Raw genomic sequence first — 20,200 nt, forward strand, 5'->3', positions numbered from 1 at the left:
TAAAAGACATCACCTTCATTCAGTCTCCTTAGGTGCAATAAAATGAAAAATTTCTGGGACTTTCAAAGTATTTTGTCTGTACTGGTTGAGAATTGCAAAATATAAAGGAAGCATAATTTTTTTTCACTTGCTGTCTACTAATCAGTAGGTCTGGGTTTGACAACTGGACTCATGAAGTTCCAGGCACCTTCATCTCTTTTGTTCTTATTAAACTTCTTAGAAGTTGGAGTTTTTCATGGGGACTTCTATGTAGTAATTTAATTTGGATAGAAGTTTAGAAAAAGAAAGGAATATTAAGTGAGTGAAGCAGATCTGCCAGCTAATTTTATGTAGTTGTGATTGATTTTTTTCTTTTGATCTGTAATAATGGCTATTTAAAAAGGTTTTTTTTGAAAAAGAGCAAGTACAGAATTTTCTATCTCCAATACCTAGCATGTGTGCCTACTCCACAGGGAAGGAGGAGATAAGAAGAATGCTTCCTCATCTGAGACTTAATTCTTGGATAGGCGAGTGATGACTCAGTCTCTGATGAAAGGTGGTTGTCTCCAACATGGTTCTCAGCCATTCTGCTTCTTTTCAGGGTCACTGACCATGCTTGCTTACAGTTCAGTGGCAGAAAAAAGATTAGGCCTTCAGGACCTGTGGGTAAATTCCTCTAGATAAATCTGTAATGTTGTTCTTGTGAGACCCCATCGGGAGTGCTGCATTCTGTTCTGGGGTTTTCAGCACAGGAAAGACATGGACCTGTTGGAGTGGGCCCTGAGGAGGCCACCAAGATTATTAGAGGGATGAAGCATCTCTCCTGTGAAGACAGCCTGAGAAAGCTGGGGTTGCTCAACCTGAAGAAGGGAATGCTTTGGAGTGACCTTGTTGCAGCTTTCCAGTAGCTGAAGGGGGTGTATAAGAAAGATGGGGACAGACATTTTAGGAGGGCTTGTTCTGACAGGACAAAGGGTGTAATGGTTTTAGAATGCACGAGAGTCTAGATTGTATGTAAGGAAGTTTTTTACAGTGAGGGTGTTAAAACACTGGAACAGATTCGCCAAAGAGGTGGTGGATGCTCCACCCATGGAAACTTCCAAAATCAGGCTGGACCAGGCTTTGAGCAACCTGATCTAGTTGAAGATGTCCCTGCTCATTGCAGTGGGGTTGAACTAGATGACCTTAAAAGGCCTAAAGTATTCTGTCATTCTGTGATTGTGAAGATGGTTTTTAATTAATCTCACTAAGTGGTACTGCTGAAATGCTAATTGAAAACAAACTTCTTTTTACTGTTGAAATTGGATATTCTTAAAGTATTTAGCTGTAAGTGGGAGGAATAGGTAAGAAGTGGAATGATTTGTAAAAGAGCATGAGATTTGGAGCACAGCCAATCAATGAATATGGAAGAAGGTACCATTTAAATGGTAAAGTTACCTGCATGTCTTAAAGACCCCTCCTTCAAGGAGTCTGATGGGGCCTCCTTTCTTCTTTTGCCTAACAGACTGCTGTGGAGGCACTGCCAAGGCCTATGACATTGACTTTATAGAAGCAGAGAATCATCTGTTTCAAAACATGAACCTCCACCTCAATGAGTGTTAGTTTTTTTCTTCTGCAGTTACCTTCTGGATTAATGGCAGGAAAAGGATAACCTGTTAAGGAACAGAAGGAGTCTGTTTTTATTAACACCAAAGAAAGACGTGTTCCTTTGACCTATTTTATAGCTTCTTTATGTTCTTGTCTCTTTGTTAATTTACTGCAGAGTGTTTATAATAATACAGCTTTTTAAAAGTACATAGTTTATGTCACTGACCAAAAGCAACAGTATAAATTATTCAAAGCATTCTAAATGGATTCTAAAACATCTGTAACTGTACCCCCTACTTTTACTCAAAAATATTTGTATGGTGCTGGTGCAGATACCACCAGAAGGAAATTGTATAGTACATATGAACTAGTTTTTGTTATTACCTATATGGGATCTTAAAAACAATTTTTGGACCGTGTTTTTAAAAGCAGCAGCCTTGCATTAGCAAAAAACCCCATTCTTTGGCTTTTCAGACAATAATTCAGTCTTGTTTTGAGGTATAACCTCATATTAATCAGTGAATCTTATTTGAAATGGATGGATAATTAGTAGCCATTAATTGCTTTGAGCATTGATTGCCTTTGTTGCTGGGTATTCTTAGTGGGATTGTCTGCAGAAAATGGAGTTTGCTGGTAAACTGATGCTCTAGCAAAACTGTTTACTGGGCTTTTTCTTTCTGTTAAGTAATAAAGGAAGCCAGAAGTTGTGACCAAAAAAGGGTTGATTATTTTAACTAGTCTGACCAATATTTTGTAATTAATAATTTTGAAAGGGGAAATAAATGTAGACGTTTCTGTAATGACTGTAAGTACTCCAAAAGAGTCGGTTGTGTAAAAATAATTCAGCCAGCATCGAGACTAGAAGGTTGAAAATAATGTTTAAAAGCTAAATTCTGAAGAGTTAATATTGAGCAGATGAGCTTTCAGGTTCCTCTTTGAATGCGTGGTGGGGTGAACCTTTCAATACTTGTGGGAGATTGAATGCCTTCTAACATGTCTTATAACAACATATGCTGTATTTATTAATATTCCCCAGAAAACAGTAATGTAACCATAACATTTTATTCAGTTTACTGTTATAGTCCTTGTTGTGAAGACAGCATAGGAAATTTCTGGCCTGGCAGTTTTAATTTTTACTAAATGTTGGTCCCTGCCAGGCTTTGGTTTGTCTGCTGATTTCCAAAAGAGCTGTGATAGGCTGTTTTGAGATTTGTGCCTGAATTGCTGATGGTCAAGCTTTCTTGAGTACATCATCTCAGTGTGTATGCAAGGTTTGTAATAGTTCTGTCCTTTCAAAGAAGTTGAGTTATATAATCAATCAATGGCTCCATGAAACCAGTGGTTGGCAAGCTGAGACTGCTTTTGAGAGTCCATCAACTTCTCAAACAGTGATGCAAGCAATGGTTTAGGAAGTGGTCTTCCTCCAGTATAAATTTTTTTTCATATGGTAGGTTGTCATGGCTAAGACCAAGCTTGAACTTTACTACCAAGATGCTTTCTCGTGCAGTTGACTTGGTTATACTCTCAACTGCCTGCACTAGTGACACACTTGTACTGCCTTCTGACAGGGGTTTTTGATTCAGTAATTCTGTAAAACCTTGTGGGAAGAGGCTAGCTGAAGAGCATTTCCAATGTCATTCATTTTTTTTAATTGACAGTCAGAAATGGAGCTCCTGAGCATTTTTTGGAGCGGTTATCAAGCTTTCAATAAACTACTCATCTGCTTCCCATGAAGCATAACTATCTGTCAAGGTCTTACTGTTGCATTTCTCTTCATGCACTTCCATGAGACTGAAATTTAACCTGCCTGCTTTCCTGCTTAGGTATCTAGCAATAAACTTGCTCTCCCTTTCCCTGACACGGGTCAGCAAAAAGCTGAATTGTGTTATTAGGGGTACTGTGTAAGGAGACCATATGCTCTCTCCATTCTGATGTTTCTTCTCTGAAATGATAAGTCTAGGTTTATTGTGGCACAAGTTGTTTCCAGGTTTCCAAAACATAATAATATCTGAAACTTTTAAACTCTAGCAGTGTACTGGCTCTTCAAATACTGTACCCTTGAAAAAGTAGCAAGGCCTAATGATGGCTGGAGATTTGTTTCACTAATTTCATTTGTATCTAGCACTTTTTCTTTGCACCACCCAAAATAAAAGCTATTTGGCAGCCTTAAGCAGTGGTGGTTGCAATAAAAGCTACATAGAAATGTGACAGTACTTGGTCTCTGGAAATAGCCATGGTTCTTTCAGATGCTGTAATTAGTTTGAATTCTACCACACAAAATCCATCTTATTTTGGGGAATCCTTACTGACATAGGCTTTGGCCTGCAGGAAGATCTTAGCATCTGGGATTAGAAAAAGAATCATTACCTAGTTTAATGAAATAAAACTTAGAGGCTTGCAAATAACCTCTCTATGAAAATACATTCTTGTCTGTTAATAGACTGATGTGACAATGCTTGAATATATTTTGGAAAGCTATAGAAAAATATGAGAGTTATGTTTGTAGGTCACATTGCCTTCAGCTTCATCTAAATAACTGCCTTTTAATTTTTTTTTTCACTTTTGAAAATTTGGTTTTGGAAGAAATGCATACATTGAGAAGGAAAGAGAACTATTGCCAGCTGTAAAGGCTGTTTTGATATGACTTCTTATACAAATAGTTTTCTCCAGAACTTCAAATATTAGACTTTCAAGGAAGAAAACTTGATACCAATGTAAAATACCATATTTGCATTTCAGTGTGACCTTTGCATATTGGCACTAGTCCTGGTACTTCAGTGTGAACATGCTAGATATTATGCTGCTAGATATTATGCTGAGACTGAAGTTTGCCTGAAGAAAGGGAAGAAGATGGAAGAGTCTTAATCTTGATGAAAGTTGCCTAATGAAAATTAATTGTAAATATATGAGGCTCTTTTAAGTGATTGAGACAAAAATTATTTGTTATGCTTTGCATCATTCAGATTATTTTAATGCTTTACATCATTCAGATTATTTTAATGCCTATGTAGAAAAGTTAGTTACCACAATTCTCTGTATATTTACCCTCTATCAACTTGATTGTTTCCAGTTTGTTTTCATGAAGTAAAATTTCCCTGCAGAGACATTGGAGAAAATAATTGTTTTGCCATTCCAAAGTAGGTTTTCTGCTAAAACTTAATGTACTATTTAAGAAATTTTAAAGGCAGAGCCTTCTGTTCTTATAGAAATGCACTTACCTTTTCCAGTCAAAGAAAGCACAAATAGTTGTAGTGACTTTTTTCCCTGTGGAATAATTGGTATGTAATCAACTTCTTCATTGCTACATGTAAAGCAATGATGACCAACTATTGTTTTGGTTTAGAGAATCAAGTGTTATCAAGTTCATTCAGCTTGTCAAGCTGCAATGCTCTCTGTAACATGGTGATAGTTGGGATCTGGAACCTTTGGCTTTGTAGTGTGAATTCTAGAATGTCAAGATTGTGTGACCTAAGACAGTAGTTTGATAGAAACTTGTCCTTCTCCTAAAAGTGGTTTAGAATATTTTGATAGAGAAACTTCATTTTAGAAAAGGCTTTTATACAAAAGTATAAATAGACTTTGTACATCTATGTTTTATTTAATATCAAATAGACTTTATACAGAATTGTTTATCCATTATGCAGAAGGACAGGTACCATCTGTACCCCTGCAACCATCATGGCTGTCAGAAAACAGGTTGTTTGCTTAGCTAATTTGGGAAGCATGCCTGGGTATCCAGCCTTGAGGCAAGAACCTGACCTTGGGTTTTGGGAAAAAAAAAAAAAACAAAAAAACGGGGTATTCAGCCTTGAGGCGAGAACCTCACCTTGGGTTTTGTAGCCAAAAAAATGAGTGTTGGAATTTTTGCTTTGGTCTCACAGTCAAGAGAAAAACTTGGCTTTGGGCCTTATGAAAAGGTGTCAAAATCAATCAGTCGGCTGCAGTACTGATAACACAGGTGGGTTCTGAAACTGTGGGGAAGCAGGGGGAGCCATAAAATGTCCCATGTTACTGCTGTAATGAGAGGCTAAGTTTGCATTTGATCTGAACATTTATAATGTTTAATTTTTTAGATCATAACTCTTCAGCAGCTTTCTTTAGTAGACTAACATGTTGAGGCTGTATTGTTCCATGAGATCTATGTAATGGAGAGGGACTAAGGCAATGCAAATACTCCTGTGCAGACAGAAAATGAGAAGTAATGTCAAATAAAAGCTGAGATGTCACAATGTGGGATTCTAAAGTACCAAAACAAATAGTTTTGTTTGTAGAAGTCTAAAAGATTAATACTGGGTAGTTAATTGTGGCATGCAAACAGAAAGTGGAGAGTGAAAATTTCACTGTGGATGTGGAAACCCTTGACTGAGAGCCTGCATGAAGCTGTTCCAGAGAAAGCAGTCTGCAGCATGATGGTACGGAACTTGAAAGGATTTCCAGTTTTCCAGGGGAAGAAGCTTCTTCCCCTTGGATAAAATTTTGAGTATAGTGTTTTGCAGGGATTTTCATTTTCTGTATAATCAGTGGTTTGTATATTGACATTTGCTGTAATAGAAAGTTGGCAGACCTGTAATAACCGCTTCTGTTCCAGTCTTGTTTCTTACATTAATACCTCACCATGCAACTCTATCAGGCAGTAAGAAAGCTTTTGCTGTCTTTAAAATGTTACTTAGTGTTTGTTTTTAGTGATCATCTTTGCTATGACAGATAAAGAATAATATTGTACATTCTCAGAAAGCTTGTGTCAATCAGGAAAATATGTTCTTTTATAAAATGTAGATAAAAAAGAGACAGTGTAAGAAAATAATATATTTAAGATTATTTACCATTAGGATTAGTATGGTGATTTGTAGGAGAACAGGGTGTTAGAAAAATGGAGTTTGAGAATCCACATCTCTTTAGTCCTGGGTGTCTTGTTTGATGCATGAAACAATTTTTTTTCAACATGGATAAGTCTTAACTCATCTGTTACAGTTCTGTGTAAGCATTGCACTTTAAATTGCAGCTTCCATGTGCTTAATATCAACTCTTTATGTTATATTGCTGTTCTCAGAATCCAACATTACTATGTTGAACTGTAGTAATGGTACTGTACATGGAAACTGTTTCAGGATCTGTGCTTCAAAGTTGACTTGGGCTTTTAGTTCAGAGGAAACCTACTCTGTGGTTATTCTGCATAATTGTCCTTTCCCTTCCTGTTAAAGGAAGGGTCTATGGAAAGCTTGTTTATCCTTGTTTATCTCTTTCATATATTTTACAAGATTTCATCTTATCTGGCTTTTGTAAACAGTGCTGCTTTTCAGACAAGATGTTCAGAGCTGGTATCTGCGCAGTTTTTTTTTCAGCTGCTTATCAGTTCCACCTTAATGGGCTTATCACATATTCCTTGAGCTTACATGATAGTGAATGGAAAACTCAATTTCTCTCCCTTATTTCTATGTTTTCTTTGCCATTTGCATTCCTTGTGTTTTTTTTTTCCCCTAGTGCGATTGCTGAGGAAAATGGCCACACTAATACACCTCAGAAAGGACTGTTACCTGAAGATGCCAGTGTAGCTTCTGGAGTACTTGAGGCTGTCTCAACATCTGCTCCTTCACCCCAAGTAATGCAGATTTCAGAAGAACAGAATATGGTGGCTACTCCAGCAAAAAAGTCAAGCAAGGCAAAACCACAAATAGATGTGAAAGCAGAGTTGGAGAAGAGACAAGGAGGAAAGCAGCTGCTGAATTTGGTGGTAATAGGTAATACTGTTAAATTACATTTCTGACAAAAATTTTAAAATCTGCGTTGACTGAATCTGGAAGTGATACAGAAGCAAAACTGTCTTCACTCCTGAGAAAGAAATCTTATACTGTTTTCAGTTGCATCTGCATTTTTTGGAGGGAGTACATTCACATGTCTTTGACTTGGACTGTGAGGTTGAGTTAGAGTCCCTTTGAGCATACAGAACATGTTTGGCTTGGTTTCATTGTTGCAGCATGTTCTTTTTAGCGTGAATTTGGAGGTGCTCTGTGGCTGTCATGCTAACTGACTGTAATTGTAACCTGTCTTCCAGTGTCTCTGTCTCACAGGATTATGAAGTTGTATGGATTACAGGAGAATTGTCAGTGCATGTGATGATCATATGTTTAGTATATTTCTTGTGCTATACCTAAATTGCATAAATGAATAAAATTGCTATAATATTTATTTTCTTCCACAGGACATGTTGATGCAGGCAAAAGTACTTTAATGGGTCATTTGCTCTACCTTTTGGGAAATGTGAACAAAAGAACTATGCACAAATACGAACAGGAATCTAAAAAGGCTGGTAAAGCTTCATTTGCCTATGCATGGGTCTTGGATGAAACTGGTGAAGAAAGAGAAAGGTAGAAATACATTTTGATGGGAGTTACCTTTTTTTCTCTGAAAGAGCAGCTTTTGTCAGAAAATACTAGTCTGATAAACTAAGCATTGAACTGTCAGTTCATCATGTGACTTACATTACTTTTAAAATAAAATCTACAAATTAATTAAATTAACAATATTTGTATTCTTTATAAAAGGCCTTTATTAATTTGAACTATGAAATTTAAAATTGCATTTTTATATTGGAGAAGTGAGTTTTCTGAATTGGTATTTTTGATTGATTTTTTTTTTTGCTCTGAGTTTTTTATTAAAAAAAAAAAAAACAACTTTCTGGAGTTATCTGTAAATGTTTGGCATTTTTGGGGGCTTATTTTGTTGTTGGGATTTTTGGTGATTGGAAGTAGCATACTGAAAGTATCTTCTACTACAAGATGTTTTGTCCCTTGAAAGTTCCTGTCTGCCTTGATTGTCTGTAAGGGAGATGCAGATGACTATCCCAGATGCAGACATGTGCATGGTAGGTGTTTGCATTTGATGAGATGGATCCTATCCTGTGTGTCGTGCAGAACGTGTGGAGGGTAGTGAGACGTGGAACTGAGTCCAAGTGTGTTGTGGTCCTTCCTTGGTAATCCAGAGTATTGCCTGTGCATCTTTGCAAATGTGTAACTGTATCTCAATTGTCCTATACCACCTATTTTTTTTTTTTTTAAGCTCAGCTATGTTTCTCTTACATTACATTCTCCTACATTTTTCTGAGGAACTAAATATCAAAAGTATAATTAGTAGCAATTTAAATATGCAGTTCAATTTTCATGGTTTTGCTGTGCTTGTTGGGACACAGTCTAAGGGTGCATGGGAGTGCTGGGAATTCTGGCTATTTTTCTTCACAACTGGATTTACTAAAAGGCAGCTTTAGAGGTTTCCTCTTCCAACACACTGGTATCCCTATGGTGAAGACTAAATCAGTGAAAGATATTAAGGGTATCATTCCATAGCTGTGTTTTTAATAGCTTTCTTTATGTCTCTGTGAAGTTTTAAAGAAGTTTTAATGGTGCATTGCATGTGTGCTTTATTTAAGGGGAGTGACAATGGATGTAGGTATGACCAAATTTGAGACACCAACTAAAGTAATTACACTGATGGATGCTCCAGGCCACAAGGACTTCATTCCAAATATGATCACAGGAGCTGCACAGGTAAAGATGGTCCAAAATGCTTTTTCCAATATTAGTATTATTTGAAACTTCTTCTTAAATTGTTTTTTTTTTTTTCTTTTAAAATCTAAGATGGAATGGAATGGAATCATTGATGGTGTTAACCTGTCTTTGCATTTTCTAAACTTAAAAAATAATGTGTTCGTTAAACATTAAAGGTAGTTACTTTTTTTGATGCTAATGTTTGGGAGGAGGGTTTTATTATGCAAGTAATTTAATAGTAAGCTGCAGTTTGATAAAACCACACTTGGGCTATGAAAGCTATTCAGATATGATATATGGCTAGTCAATGAGTGGTTCTGTGAAAGTCACATTGTAGGTTAAGATTTTAAGTGATTTTGAGCATAAAGAAAAAGGATTTATAGGTCAAGCAAAACACATTTTTATATTTTACAGTGTATTTTGTAGGGGATGAGAAAACAGATAACAAAGTTTATACAGAATGCATTTATCTTGTCAAGAAGGTATTTGCTGAGACTGCATACCACTTGTACAGGAGCAGTAGGTGAAGTTAATAGCATTGGACACTACCCATTGAAATCAGTATGGCACTTACCAGTCTCCTATAGATTATTATTTGTTGAAATAATACCTCAGAGATGAGGGAAAAATAACATGGTTACATGATGTAAAAGGAATGATTTTTTTTTTCACTTAAAGGCACCCTTTTTTAAATAATAAGATTGGTTCTCCAGAGTAGGGATTTAATAATTTTTTTTCCAGAGCTAAGCTGTGTATAGGTTTTTGCTTTGTCTGTGTCATAACTGTCTGAAATATGGGTTATATCTGAAGATCTTTGTTGAGTACTTGGACGAGTACTGCTAGTATGATCTTAGATAGAGAACTGCACTGTAGGAAGACTGGTTTGTCCCAAGTTCTGCTTTAGCTCTGAAGTAGAGCCTGGGTGAGAATTCAGACCTTGTGACCCAGTGGTTAGGCTGCAGAATAGTCAGAAGTTTGCAAATTGTGGTATTGTGCTTATACAGCCATCCATATGGAAGAATATGTGTTGTAGCAATTTTATGAGTTTTAAAATTAAAAGTGAATCTTTGGTTTCAGAGCAGTGGAAAATATTGACTCAGCTGTGCTATTTTTTTGCAATTGTTTAAATAGTTTTTTTCTTTTGGGGGAAAAGTAACACGGGCAGAAGTATTAAGAGAAGAGTTGCAGATCCCCCAGCAATTGTATCAGTTCAGCAGAAGACAGGTCTGACTGAATAAAGCTTGGGATCTCTGTGCTCCAGCTCTCAGGGTGATGGGGGACTGGTCTGTTCTGGAGCCTGTTAAGGAATCACTGAAACTTTGCAACTTTCTGTTGCCTGCTTAGTGCTGAAGCAACGGCTGGAAATGGCTCTAGTGCCTTTTTCTTGTGGAGAATGCTGCTAGGAGGTGAACCCCCAACTGCTGCTATGCAAAATGCAAATCAGCCTTATCAAGGCCAGCATCTGGCCTTCGATACACATTCAACAAGTCCTTGAGGTACTGATTTTATAATTTAGAAAATGCAGAATGTCTTTTGTTTTGAGGAGAAGTTCACTGCAATGCACTTCTGAGGCTGGGAGCTCTGAGGAAATTCATCAGTTATCCTTTTCCTGTTCTCACTCTTCTGCTGTCTCTGAGCTCTGGAGATTTCATGCCGAGGATGAGACCAGGGAAGTTCAGACTCAGGACTCTTCCTTTTCCTGGAATTCTAAAGCATAAGCATTTAAGGAAAAGGGGAAAAGTACCACTTTTTCTTCTATCTTTCCATTATGTCCATCTCCTCAGACCTCTGAAATTGTCTTACACCTACCTGCTGACACCAGTACCTTTGTTGTTCACATCTGTTGCCGTCGCTTAGTACATGATGATGATCTAACTGGCAATTACTTACCAAAGCAGGAAAAGTACAAAAAATATTAGCAGAATTTAAGGCTAGCAGCAAGATCAGTGTCGTTCCCAGTGCTTATATGCTGACTTTTATGCAGTGCTATAGGCTGTTTGCTCTTAATGCTTTGTCAGGGGGTTTGTCTAGGTGATAAAATAGGCTACTTTGTCTTTTGTCACCTTGTGATTTTGGCATGCTCCAGTGTCTTGAGTGGACTGTGAAGCATTCACATCCAGCATACAGTCAACAGTACAGTACAACTGGTTGTCCCAGTTGTACAGTGTGGTGATCTGTTTGTAATTTTTGCAGCTTCTCACTAAGAAGACAGTGTACAGACTGAGGCAGAGAGAACTGGACATTGTGCTCATACATTGTTCTAAAGCTTCTGAGCGTAAGCGGCTTTTGTTTAGATCTGTGCCACATCCACAGTGGATAGATTGAAGGGGACAGGTTCCCCAAACGAGCAGTTGTCCTGTGTTTAACCAGGAGGTGGTGGTTTGTGACAAAGGATGACATAATGCCATAATATCTCACCAAAATGGGTGTGGTACAGATGGGACTGAGCAGTTTGATTTACATTTGGAGCACATCAGAATTCCCTCTGTGCAAAGTACATTTTGTGTGAAATGTTACTGATTGAGGTATTTACCCAGATTATTTCCACCTCTTAACCACTTTTTTTTTTTTTTTTTTTTTAATAATGTAGGCTGATGTGGCCATTTTGGTTGTGGATGCCAGCAGAGGAGAGTTTGAGGCAGGGTTTGAGACGGGAGGACAAACTCGAGAGCACGGATTATTAGTGCGCTCTCTTGGAGTGACACAGTTGGCTGTTGCAGTCAATAAAATGGACCAGGTACACATTCAGTTTCTTCATTTAAGTGAAGGGCTTCTGTCTAGTTTTGTAGATATTAAGTTTAAGGATCAGTATTGTGAAACTTATGATAAAGCATTGTTTCTTTGCTTTCCAGCTCTGTTCTTTATGTTTAGACTTTATGATGCCAATCTTTTTATTTATGAGTGTATTTTCAAAATACACAGAAAGCTAATTTTGGTGCTAAAATGAGCAGGGGTACCTTTTATACTTGTGGAAGTCTTGCATAACAGTTGATCTCAGTGGAATCTGTAAGATCATCTTGGTGGTCATTTAGGTCAAGACCTCAATAGTTTTATTTAAATGTGCAAAGTGTGTTAAAGATTCCTGTTTATGTTACAAGTTACTCCTGTAGTGAATATATCTTACCAAACTTGAATTTTGTGTAAACTTAAAAAAAAAGTTACTCTTGAAATTAAAAGGGCTTGCAATTTTAGTGGTGTTTGTGATCAGTAATTGCTAATGTGTATGCTCTAATATATTCAAGTATGACTGCACCTGGAAATCTCATGTTTATAAATACACATCTGTTTCTACTACAGAATTGATGACATGCAGCTGTATGTTCAAGTCATGGTTAAAAATCTATAATTTTATTATCATATCATAATCTGTCCTTCATTTTAGGTCAATTGGCAACAGGAAAGATTTCAGGAAATTACGAGTAAGCTTGGCCAATTTCTTAAGCAAGCTGGCTTTAAGGTAATATATTTGTGAGGACTTTGTTGCTTTTTTCGAGCACTTGGGTGGGATGAACTTTTCCTACAATCAGGTTATTTTGTGTCACTTTCCTGCAACTGCTACATGCACATAATGTAGCAGATGCCTTTTCTTCCTGGTAGGATGATATTGAGTACTGCATAAGGGTAGTCAGTACTTTGATACTCTGTGTCATCATCTTTGTTTAGGTCTGTTGAATCTTTGGGGTACTCAGATCACTTGTAGTTTTTTGGGATTGTTGTCTACGAAGCAGAAGAGACCAAGGATTGTCTATCTTAATGTTCAGGATTACATGAATGACAGTAGATAGTTTTATACTGGAGAAGGTATCAGTGTGGATTATGAGCTCATGAGAGCCCTCCTCTCATGTTTTCTGAGTTCCAACTACTATTCTTTTGGACTGGCTGATCTTGCTGCAATCCCTATGCATAAAGCAGCAATTCAAGCCAAATTTCCTGTCAAACATTGAAGAGTTTATTACCTGAACTCAGTTTCTAGTTGTCAGCATTGATACCATCATATTTAATTATCTCCAACTCTTTGTTGGGGCAGAGTGATCAGGCAAGAGGTAACCACAAAGGAAATGGATCCACTGGGTAACCTGCCTTCTCCAGGGGAAATACAAATGTGACAACTATTCTTTTAAAGTTCAGGTGCATAACATTGAAAAAATGCACCTCTCCCTTCTGCTAGGAGATCCTCTTGTTAATGTATGCTTCGCATCTGCTTGTTTTCTTTATTAGGAAACAGATGTGGCTTATATCCCAACAAGTGGCCTTGGTGGAGAAAATCTAGTCACAAGGGGTCAGTCAAGTGACCTCACACAATGGTATAAAGGAAAGTGTTTGTTGGAGCAAATTGGTAAGTGCAATTTTCCTCATTTAAAATAATACCTCTTAGTCCTGTGTGTGTTAAAAGTTTTATTTCGGGGAAAACGTGAGACAAAGTCAATGGAATGCAACATAATTAATTTCTCTAATGGAGAAGTTGCTGAGATAGTTATTACATACAGACATTCTAAAGATTTTATCAATTTATTTGCAGATTCTTTCAAGCCACCACAGAGATCAGTGGATAAACCATTTAGACTGTGTGTTGCTGATGTTTTTAAAGGTTGGTTGTTTTTATAATGTTTTTACCATAATTTCACTGATATTTAACACAAATGTTAAAAAATGCTGTCAAAATAAGACTTATAGTTGGAACTTCATGTGTAGTCCTAGGCCAGAATAGGACATTTTCAAGTTCTATTCCTTGCCAAATTTTAAATAGTACTGCTGAAGGTGAAGCATCCTGGAAAAGAAATTAAGGAAGCTAATCTGCATGACCAATTACTTGTCTGTGTAATGAGTTCATGGTTCTGTGGGACAGAATGTGGGACTTTCCCAGACTGGTTCTGCTGGACTAAATCAATATTTCTCAAACTTTTTATGAGTGTGGCTTTGGGCTCTTTTGCTTTCCAATCCTAGATTTTAAACAAGTATGTCTTGTTCCTTTTCTGTTCATTGTTGTAGTTGTAAATAATTATGTGTTCCCTAATTTTTGTATAGAAATTTGGACAGGTGAGGTGGAAGAAAATGATGGTGGTGGTGAGACTGTTACAACCAGCCAAGGATTTAAGGCAGTGAGCTATTCCCTAGCATTAATAAAGATAGGAACAGCAAGAGCTATAACCAGTTATTACTTTGATTGTCTGGTAGAAATAGAGTGCGTTGAGGCTATAAGATTTTCATGGTAAACTTGATTTTTTTTTTTTTCCATTTAGTCATTTACAATTGCAGATAACTTTGAAGAAATAAGGTTTCTAGACTCAGCCAATTTGAAACATTCTGTATGTCCCTTGAGAAATATTGCAAACCAAATGACAGCATGATTTGAACCGTTGTAAATATTTGTAATCGAATATGATTATTGAAATTCATATTTTAGGAAATTTTGCTTTCTATTTAGGATGTTTATAGGGGAAGTACAAAAAAATCAGATCGAAATACTGATTGTAAATAGTATAAACCTGGAAATACCAGGTTTGTGCAATTTTCATGTGGGCCTTTGAGAAAACACTAGATATTGTGCATGCCCTCAGTTAGCTGATTTAACTGAAGCCATAATGCTAAATATTGAAGAGTTGCATGGGAAATTACCTTAGTGTGATATCACTGGTTTTGTCATCTATGCCATCTCTGTGTTTATTTTTTCCTCTTTGATTTCATGAGCTGTGGGAAAGTGTGTTAAGATTCTTGATTAAAATCTTTCAAAATAATATGTCACAGCTTTTCAGCGTGCAATAATCATTTTTGGGTTGAGAAAGGTTTTGCAAAATGAGCAATTTTGACTACATCTATTTTGCTAAAGTATGCAAAAAAATATGACTTTGAAAGGGACACAATTTACATATAGAATGTTTATCACTAACTGTGGCCTTTTAGGTGTTTTTTAGGCTATTTTTTTCTTACGTTATGATTTAAAAACTTAATCAGCTTTGATGCCACCAGAGGAAGTAGCTGCAGATACAAGTACATGGAGCAGCAGTTGTTCTCAACTCTGTTCCAGTACCAGTGCAGGCTCAGGAGGAGCTGTCCATAGAAGTGTGTAAAAAGTGAGAGTGATGAGTGTACTCCTACATAGTTTGGAAAACCCCTTTCTCTATTAAGGCTGCTCACATATGATTCACCTGCCTCAGCCAGCTTTTAGCTGTTATCCTCCACAGTCCTCCTAATATTCATTCTCTCCAAGCTAACTATCTCTTGATCTGAGAGGTCTCTGTAAATCCCTTTGCTGCTGCATCAGTCCCCACTTACCATATTATAATTCTGTCTAGGGTCTGACTGATCTGACCCTAAAACGCCTTGTCCACCAACCAAATCCTGAGTACAAAGAGCATGTCCTAGCAGAACCCAAATGATGCACAGAAATTGGACCATTTTTTATGCCCCGATTCTGTCTCCCACTGTCCATTTTGCACTTGCACTGATTTCAGGGGCAACTGAAGGAACTTGACACTTTTCAGGAAGCTATCAGCATGGAAGTTGGTGAACCTTCAAAGATCACATTGGTTTACCAAGCCAAACCTGGTGATGATGGGAACAAAACATAAATTGTTCTTGATTGTGCTTGGAAGTGGCTGAGACCCTGGAATCAGTCATGTTTCTGGTTGCCGCGAGTGCTTGCAAAGCCAACTTCAGGTTGTTTTGTGCAGGGTATTGAGGTGGTGTCTGTAACATGACTTGGGAATTCTTTTTCTAGCCAATACCAGCTTTGACAGTTTTCTGTTTGACATTTGATGTCATCTGCTAATTGTCTGTGTTTCAACTCATTTGCTGAAAGGAATAGAGGAAAACTAGCATGCAGGCATACTGGTAATATTTTTCCAGATAGAAAGATGGAAGTGTTCACTGCACAGAAGCATTCATCAGTATCTGTGGTAAATGGAAAGAGCAAGTAGTAATTGACCTCAAGACTGGAGATCAACTTGTGCTTTGAAATTCAGCTCCAAGTTCAGCTTTTAATTAAATGTGAGACACAGAATACTAAGATGCTTGCTTGAATCGCTGAATTCTGATGTTCAGCAAAAGATTATTTGTTGTTTGTGTGGATCCTAAAAATCTCATTGTAGAATCAGTTCAGAGGGTTGTTTTTAAACACACCTGCAAACACATGCTAAGAAGATGAGGCATTTGTTAAGGTGTATGTGCAGAAATGCCCATGTGTAGCATATCTTTGGAAAGTAACTGGCATATCATTCAAATGATGAACAGGCTCTTATGACATTAAAGATAAAAACTTTGCAGATCTTTTATTCAGAAATACTTAATAATCTCCAGTTATAATGGTTTCTCATATTAAATAGTACTGAATCATTCTTTCACTTTTCCAGGAGTAAAAGTAATATGCGGACAGAGTATGTAGGATTCTGACTCAGTTAAACAGTAAATGGCATAGGAATTTGCACCTGTATGCATGAAAATTATTATGAAAGGTCTGTCATATTCCTTTAATCTGTAATTATAGTGAGAAAGTGCTGAATTAAATATTGCTAGAAATTAAGGGGCTTAGTCTAATACTGAAAAAACTAAAAAAATATTTCTTTATGTACCTACATTTGTTTAAAGAAGAATATTTCTTGCTTAGTTCTGAAAAACTAAGATCTAGAGGTTTTGAATTTAATGTTTCATTTTCATTATGATGCACAGCTGGCTAACTTGCAAGTACTGAACACTGCTGAGAAGGGAAAAAAATCTTCATTATATTAAAAACTTGTCTATGCATTGGTGAAGGACTAACTTCTGATGGGCAACTGATTGTAATATGAAGTTTTTTGAAATTGTTGCTGTGTTTATTACAGACCAAGGTTCAGGATTTTGTGTGACTGGTAAAATAGAAGCAGGCTATATTCAGGTTGGAGAACGACTTCTGGCAATGCCTCCCAATGAAACTTGCACTGCAAAAGGTACAGTCTTCAGAAGCGTGTTTACTTTCAGGTCAATACTGGGCTAGAAACAGTTACTGAAATGGTAACAGACTGTCAAACTGATACTAACTGTCAAACATAAATTGTGAAAGCATAAAACGAATTTCTTTAGATGTGACTGTGTCTGTATAAATATGTCTGTGAAGAGTAGGTGAAATCTTGCATGCCTTTTTTTTTTTTTTTACTGTATCAGATAATCCAAATGCTATAGCCTTGTGGCTTTTGACATGGCTTTATGAAGAGCCTGTAAAAGCATTTCAGTTCCAGCAATGTCTATAAAGATATTCAGTACAGGAATCATTAGTATTCAGCTTTACTGTGGAGTGTTTCTGCTGTTAGGAAGTGTGAGGATGTTGAACAACCTTTAGAAATTAATCTTATGAATTGGTTGTGAAAAAGCTTGAGAATAAAGTCATTGCTCCTGTTTGATGTTGTAAGATTTGTCACTGATCCTTTCATAGTGTCAAACTTTCAGGATACAGTTGTCTTGAACAACTAGAAAATAGAAGAAAATTGGATTTAAATTTCAATGTATTTGATTTCTGGAAAGAAATAGCTAGACATTAAGTGCTTAGCTGTTTCCTGATTAAGCTTTCTGTCTTTGTACTGCAGAGTTGGTTTTGCTTCATATGCAAATACAAAGATAAAATTATGATTTTCCTACATTGGCCAGTAAATAAAAAATTGAGTCCTTGAGATACAAATAGGTTTTTGTATCTAAGTATTTAGCCTGAATACAGCAATGTGTTGGTTTGGTTGTCTGTTCTGTTCCAAACCCAGCTTGTTCAGTGCTAATTTGGGAAGCTCTTCTGTCTATCAACTTACCCAGTTCTGTGCCCTTTATTCACATGCACAGCAATGTTACAATAATGTGGATGAATTTGGGTAGCAGACCACTGTAGTCATTCCTCTGTGTCGGTAGTAGAGGAAGTACCATGGAAACAGATGTATTTTGTCTGAGTATCTCCTGCAGCATGATTCTATGGTTTTTATTTTGTACTGCCACTCCTGTGACTGAAGTGCAAATGAAGGTTGGGCATATAAGTTCATTAAGCATTTACTATTTATATTCAATGTAAAGAAGTAATAATTTAATTTAGCATACAGTATTTAATTAATGCAATGTGCACATTAAGATTCAAGTTGTTAATTTCAAGAGGCTGAATTTCTTTCATTCTGTGATGATGACAGATATATCTATCAATAATTATCAGCACTGCTTAAAAAATGGTACTTAACATGGTTATAGTTGAATCATGCTTTCTGGCATGTTTTTGGCAAGTGGTTTTGGGAACAAATCTGCAAGTCAAGAGGTACAATCTGCAGCAAAATAGACCTAGGTCCTATAAATACATGTAGTGTTTCTAAAAATCCAGGTTTTTTTTCTTTCTCTCTTGGTGTCCACCCGAAACCTCAGGATGTTCGGTCACAGCTAATTAGTCTTGCCCTCCCCCATCAGGCAGGTTGTCTTTTAAAGAAATTAAAACACATAAAAATCAGAATTAAATTGCTTGTAAAGGTGCTTTCTAACAGACACGATGTCGCGAGCGGAAGGCTTCAGTTACACTTTTTTATGAAAGAGTCAGCAAACCCACTCAAGGTAAATGAAAGTTGACACAGTACCATTAAAGTATATGAAAGATGCGGTCTAGGGTGTGCGTGTGCCTCAAAGGATGGGTGGGGCAGATATGGAGATATTAGTAGTGCAGCGTTTTCAGGATTGCGTCATCTGTGCTGCTGACAAGGGCCAGGTCCCCTCCTCTGGCTCGAATAAGGCCATGTTATGGTGCAGGGTGCGGTGAGAGAGAATAGTGAATCCTCACCAAGGGGAAAGAAAGGCTTCCTCAGTCTTCTCAGTTAAAAAGCTTTTACTCTCAACCCATTCATACTGAAAATTGATGAGTAATGGTTGATGAAGCACAAATGGCCCAAACAGAGCTGTTTGTTTGTAGCTCAGAACCTAGGTACTTCACTGTGAGGTTCTGTTCTTACTCATTTCCAGGAATCACACTGCACGATGAACCAGTTGATTGGGCTGCAGCAGGAGATCACGTTAGTCTCACTTTGACCGGCATGGATATCATCAAAATCAAGTGAGCAAAGCTGGGTTTCAGTCTAAGTAACGGTTTGTTTTTAATGAAAAGCTGTATAACTATTACACTGGGCCATATTACAGCGGTTTACTTGAAGAATGATGTGGCTACCGGGATATTTAAAACCAAAGTGATGCATATCACCTGGCTTGCATGTACAAACGTTGGAAACATCTGCTGCATGTGCAACGGCAGCCTCAGAAGAATACTGTCAGTTTTCATCCTTTGCCCTAGTGCTGACACCAGTAACCTTCTGAGCCCTTTTCTTTTAGACTACCCCTTGGACATTTTAATTGCCAAATAAATTCAACCCGTGTTGCTAAATAAAACAGAAAATTTTTAAAGAACTTCTCAAATTATCAATCGTTCTAGCAGCACACATGCCAACAACTGTCATTTTGTACTACTAAGTAAATCTGTACAAGTGGAATTGATGGAACCTGTTTATTCAACACATTTAGCTACTTGTAAGATTTATTTTCCTAAATGTTTTGCTAAGGGGTGGTCTAATAGTGAGGTGCAGCAAATCTCTTTGTGTCTTCTCCAGTCTGTAGGATTCATGCTAAGCATTAGCCTCAAGTTTTTAAGTGTCAGCTGTTGCTCAGGCCAGATAATTATGTCCACAATTTGTTCACATTTTTTACATTTCAGTTAAACTTAAGACAGCAAGCTTTCAAACTACTCTTGGAAAATCTCCTTGCATTGATAGTTTTTCAAATCTGTCCTCTGATTTAAGGGAAAAGTACAGGTATTCTATGTTGCCATTTCATAGTGGGGTGGGATTCTCAGTGGTGAAAGGTTGAGGGAAGTCTTGCTTTAGTTGTTGAATGAAGTCTTGAGTCAATTTGTTACGTTGATGTCTTCATCTTTTGGAGATATGTTAGGGTTGTCAAAAAAAAGCTGTCAATTTTCAAGTCCTCTTGATATTAATGAAATTTGATGTATATGTTTATTCATGTTGTTTTTTTTCTCTTCTGTCATGTTTTCCTGTGTGGGATTAATTTTCCTTTCGTTTCACATGGCTAAAACTAGCCCTTGTGAAAAAGCTGTGTCTAGG

General features: G+C 37.0%; 1 protein-coding gene across 6 annotated transcripts in view; it reads left to right on the forward strand.

Annotated features, from left to right (window-relative positions):
* Positions 1 to 20,200, forward strand: part of HBS1L (HBS1 like translational GTPase) — a 59,691-nt gene that overhangs the window by 35,418 nt on the left and 4,073 nt on the right. For all 6 annotated transcript variants that reach the window (XM_059842042.1, XM_059842043.1, XM_059842044.1 and 3 more), the window contains 9 exons: positions 7,048 to 7,304; positions 7,766 to 7,931; positions 8,990 to 9,107; positions 11,698 to 11,844; positions 12,490 to 12,564; positions 13,326 to 13,443; positions 13,627 to 13,695; positions 16,925 to 17,029; positions 19,053 to 19,143. In XM_059842042.1, the coding sequence (XP_059698025.1) occupies positions 7,048 to 7,304; positions 7,766 to 7,931; positions 8,990 to 9,107; positions 11,698 to 11,844; positions 12,490 to 12,564; positions 13,326 to 13,443; positions 13,627 to 13,695; positions 16,925 to 17,029; positions 19,053 to 19,143 (1,146 nt within the window). The remainder of the gene's footprint in view (positions 1 to 7,047; positions 7,305 to 7,765; positions 7,932 to 8,989; positions 9,108 to 11,697; positions 11,845 to 12,489; positions 12,565 to 13,325; positions 13,444 to 13,626; positions 13,696 to 16,924; positions 17,030 to 19,052; positions 19,144 to 20,200) is intronic.

This window comes from Haemorhous mexicanus, chromosome 3 (genome assembly GCF_027477595.1).
Source record: "Haemorhous mexicanus isolate bHaeMex1 chromosome 3, bHaeMex1.pri, whole genome shotgun sequence".
Taxonomy (NCBI): Eukaryota; Metazoa; Chordata; class Aves; order Passeriformes; family Fringillidae; genus Haemorhous; species Haemorhous mexicanus.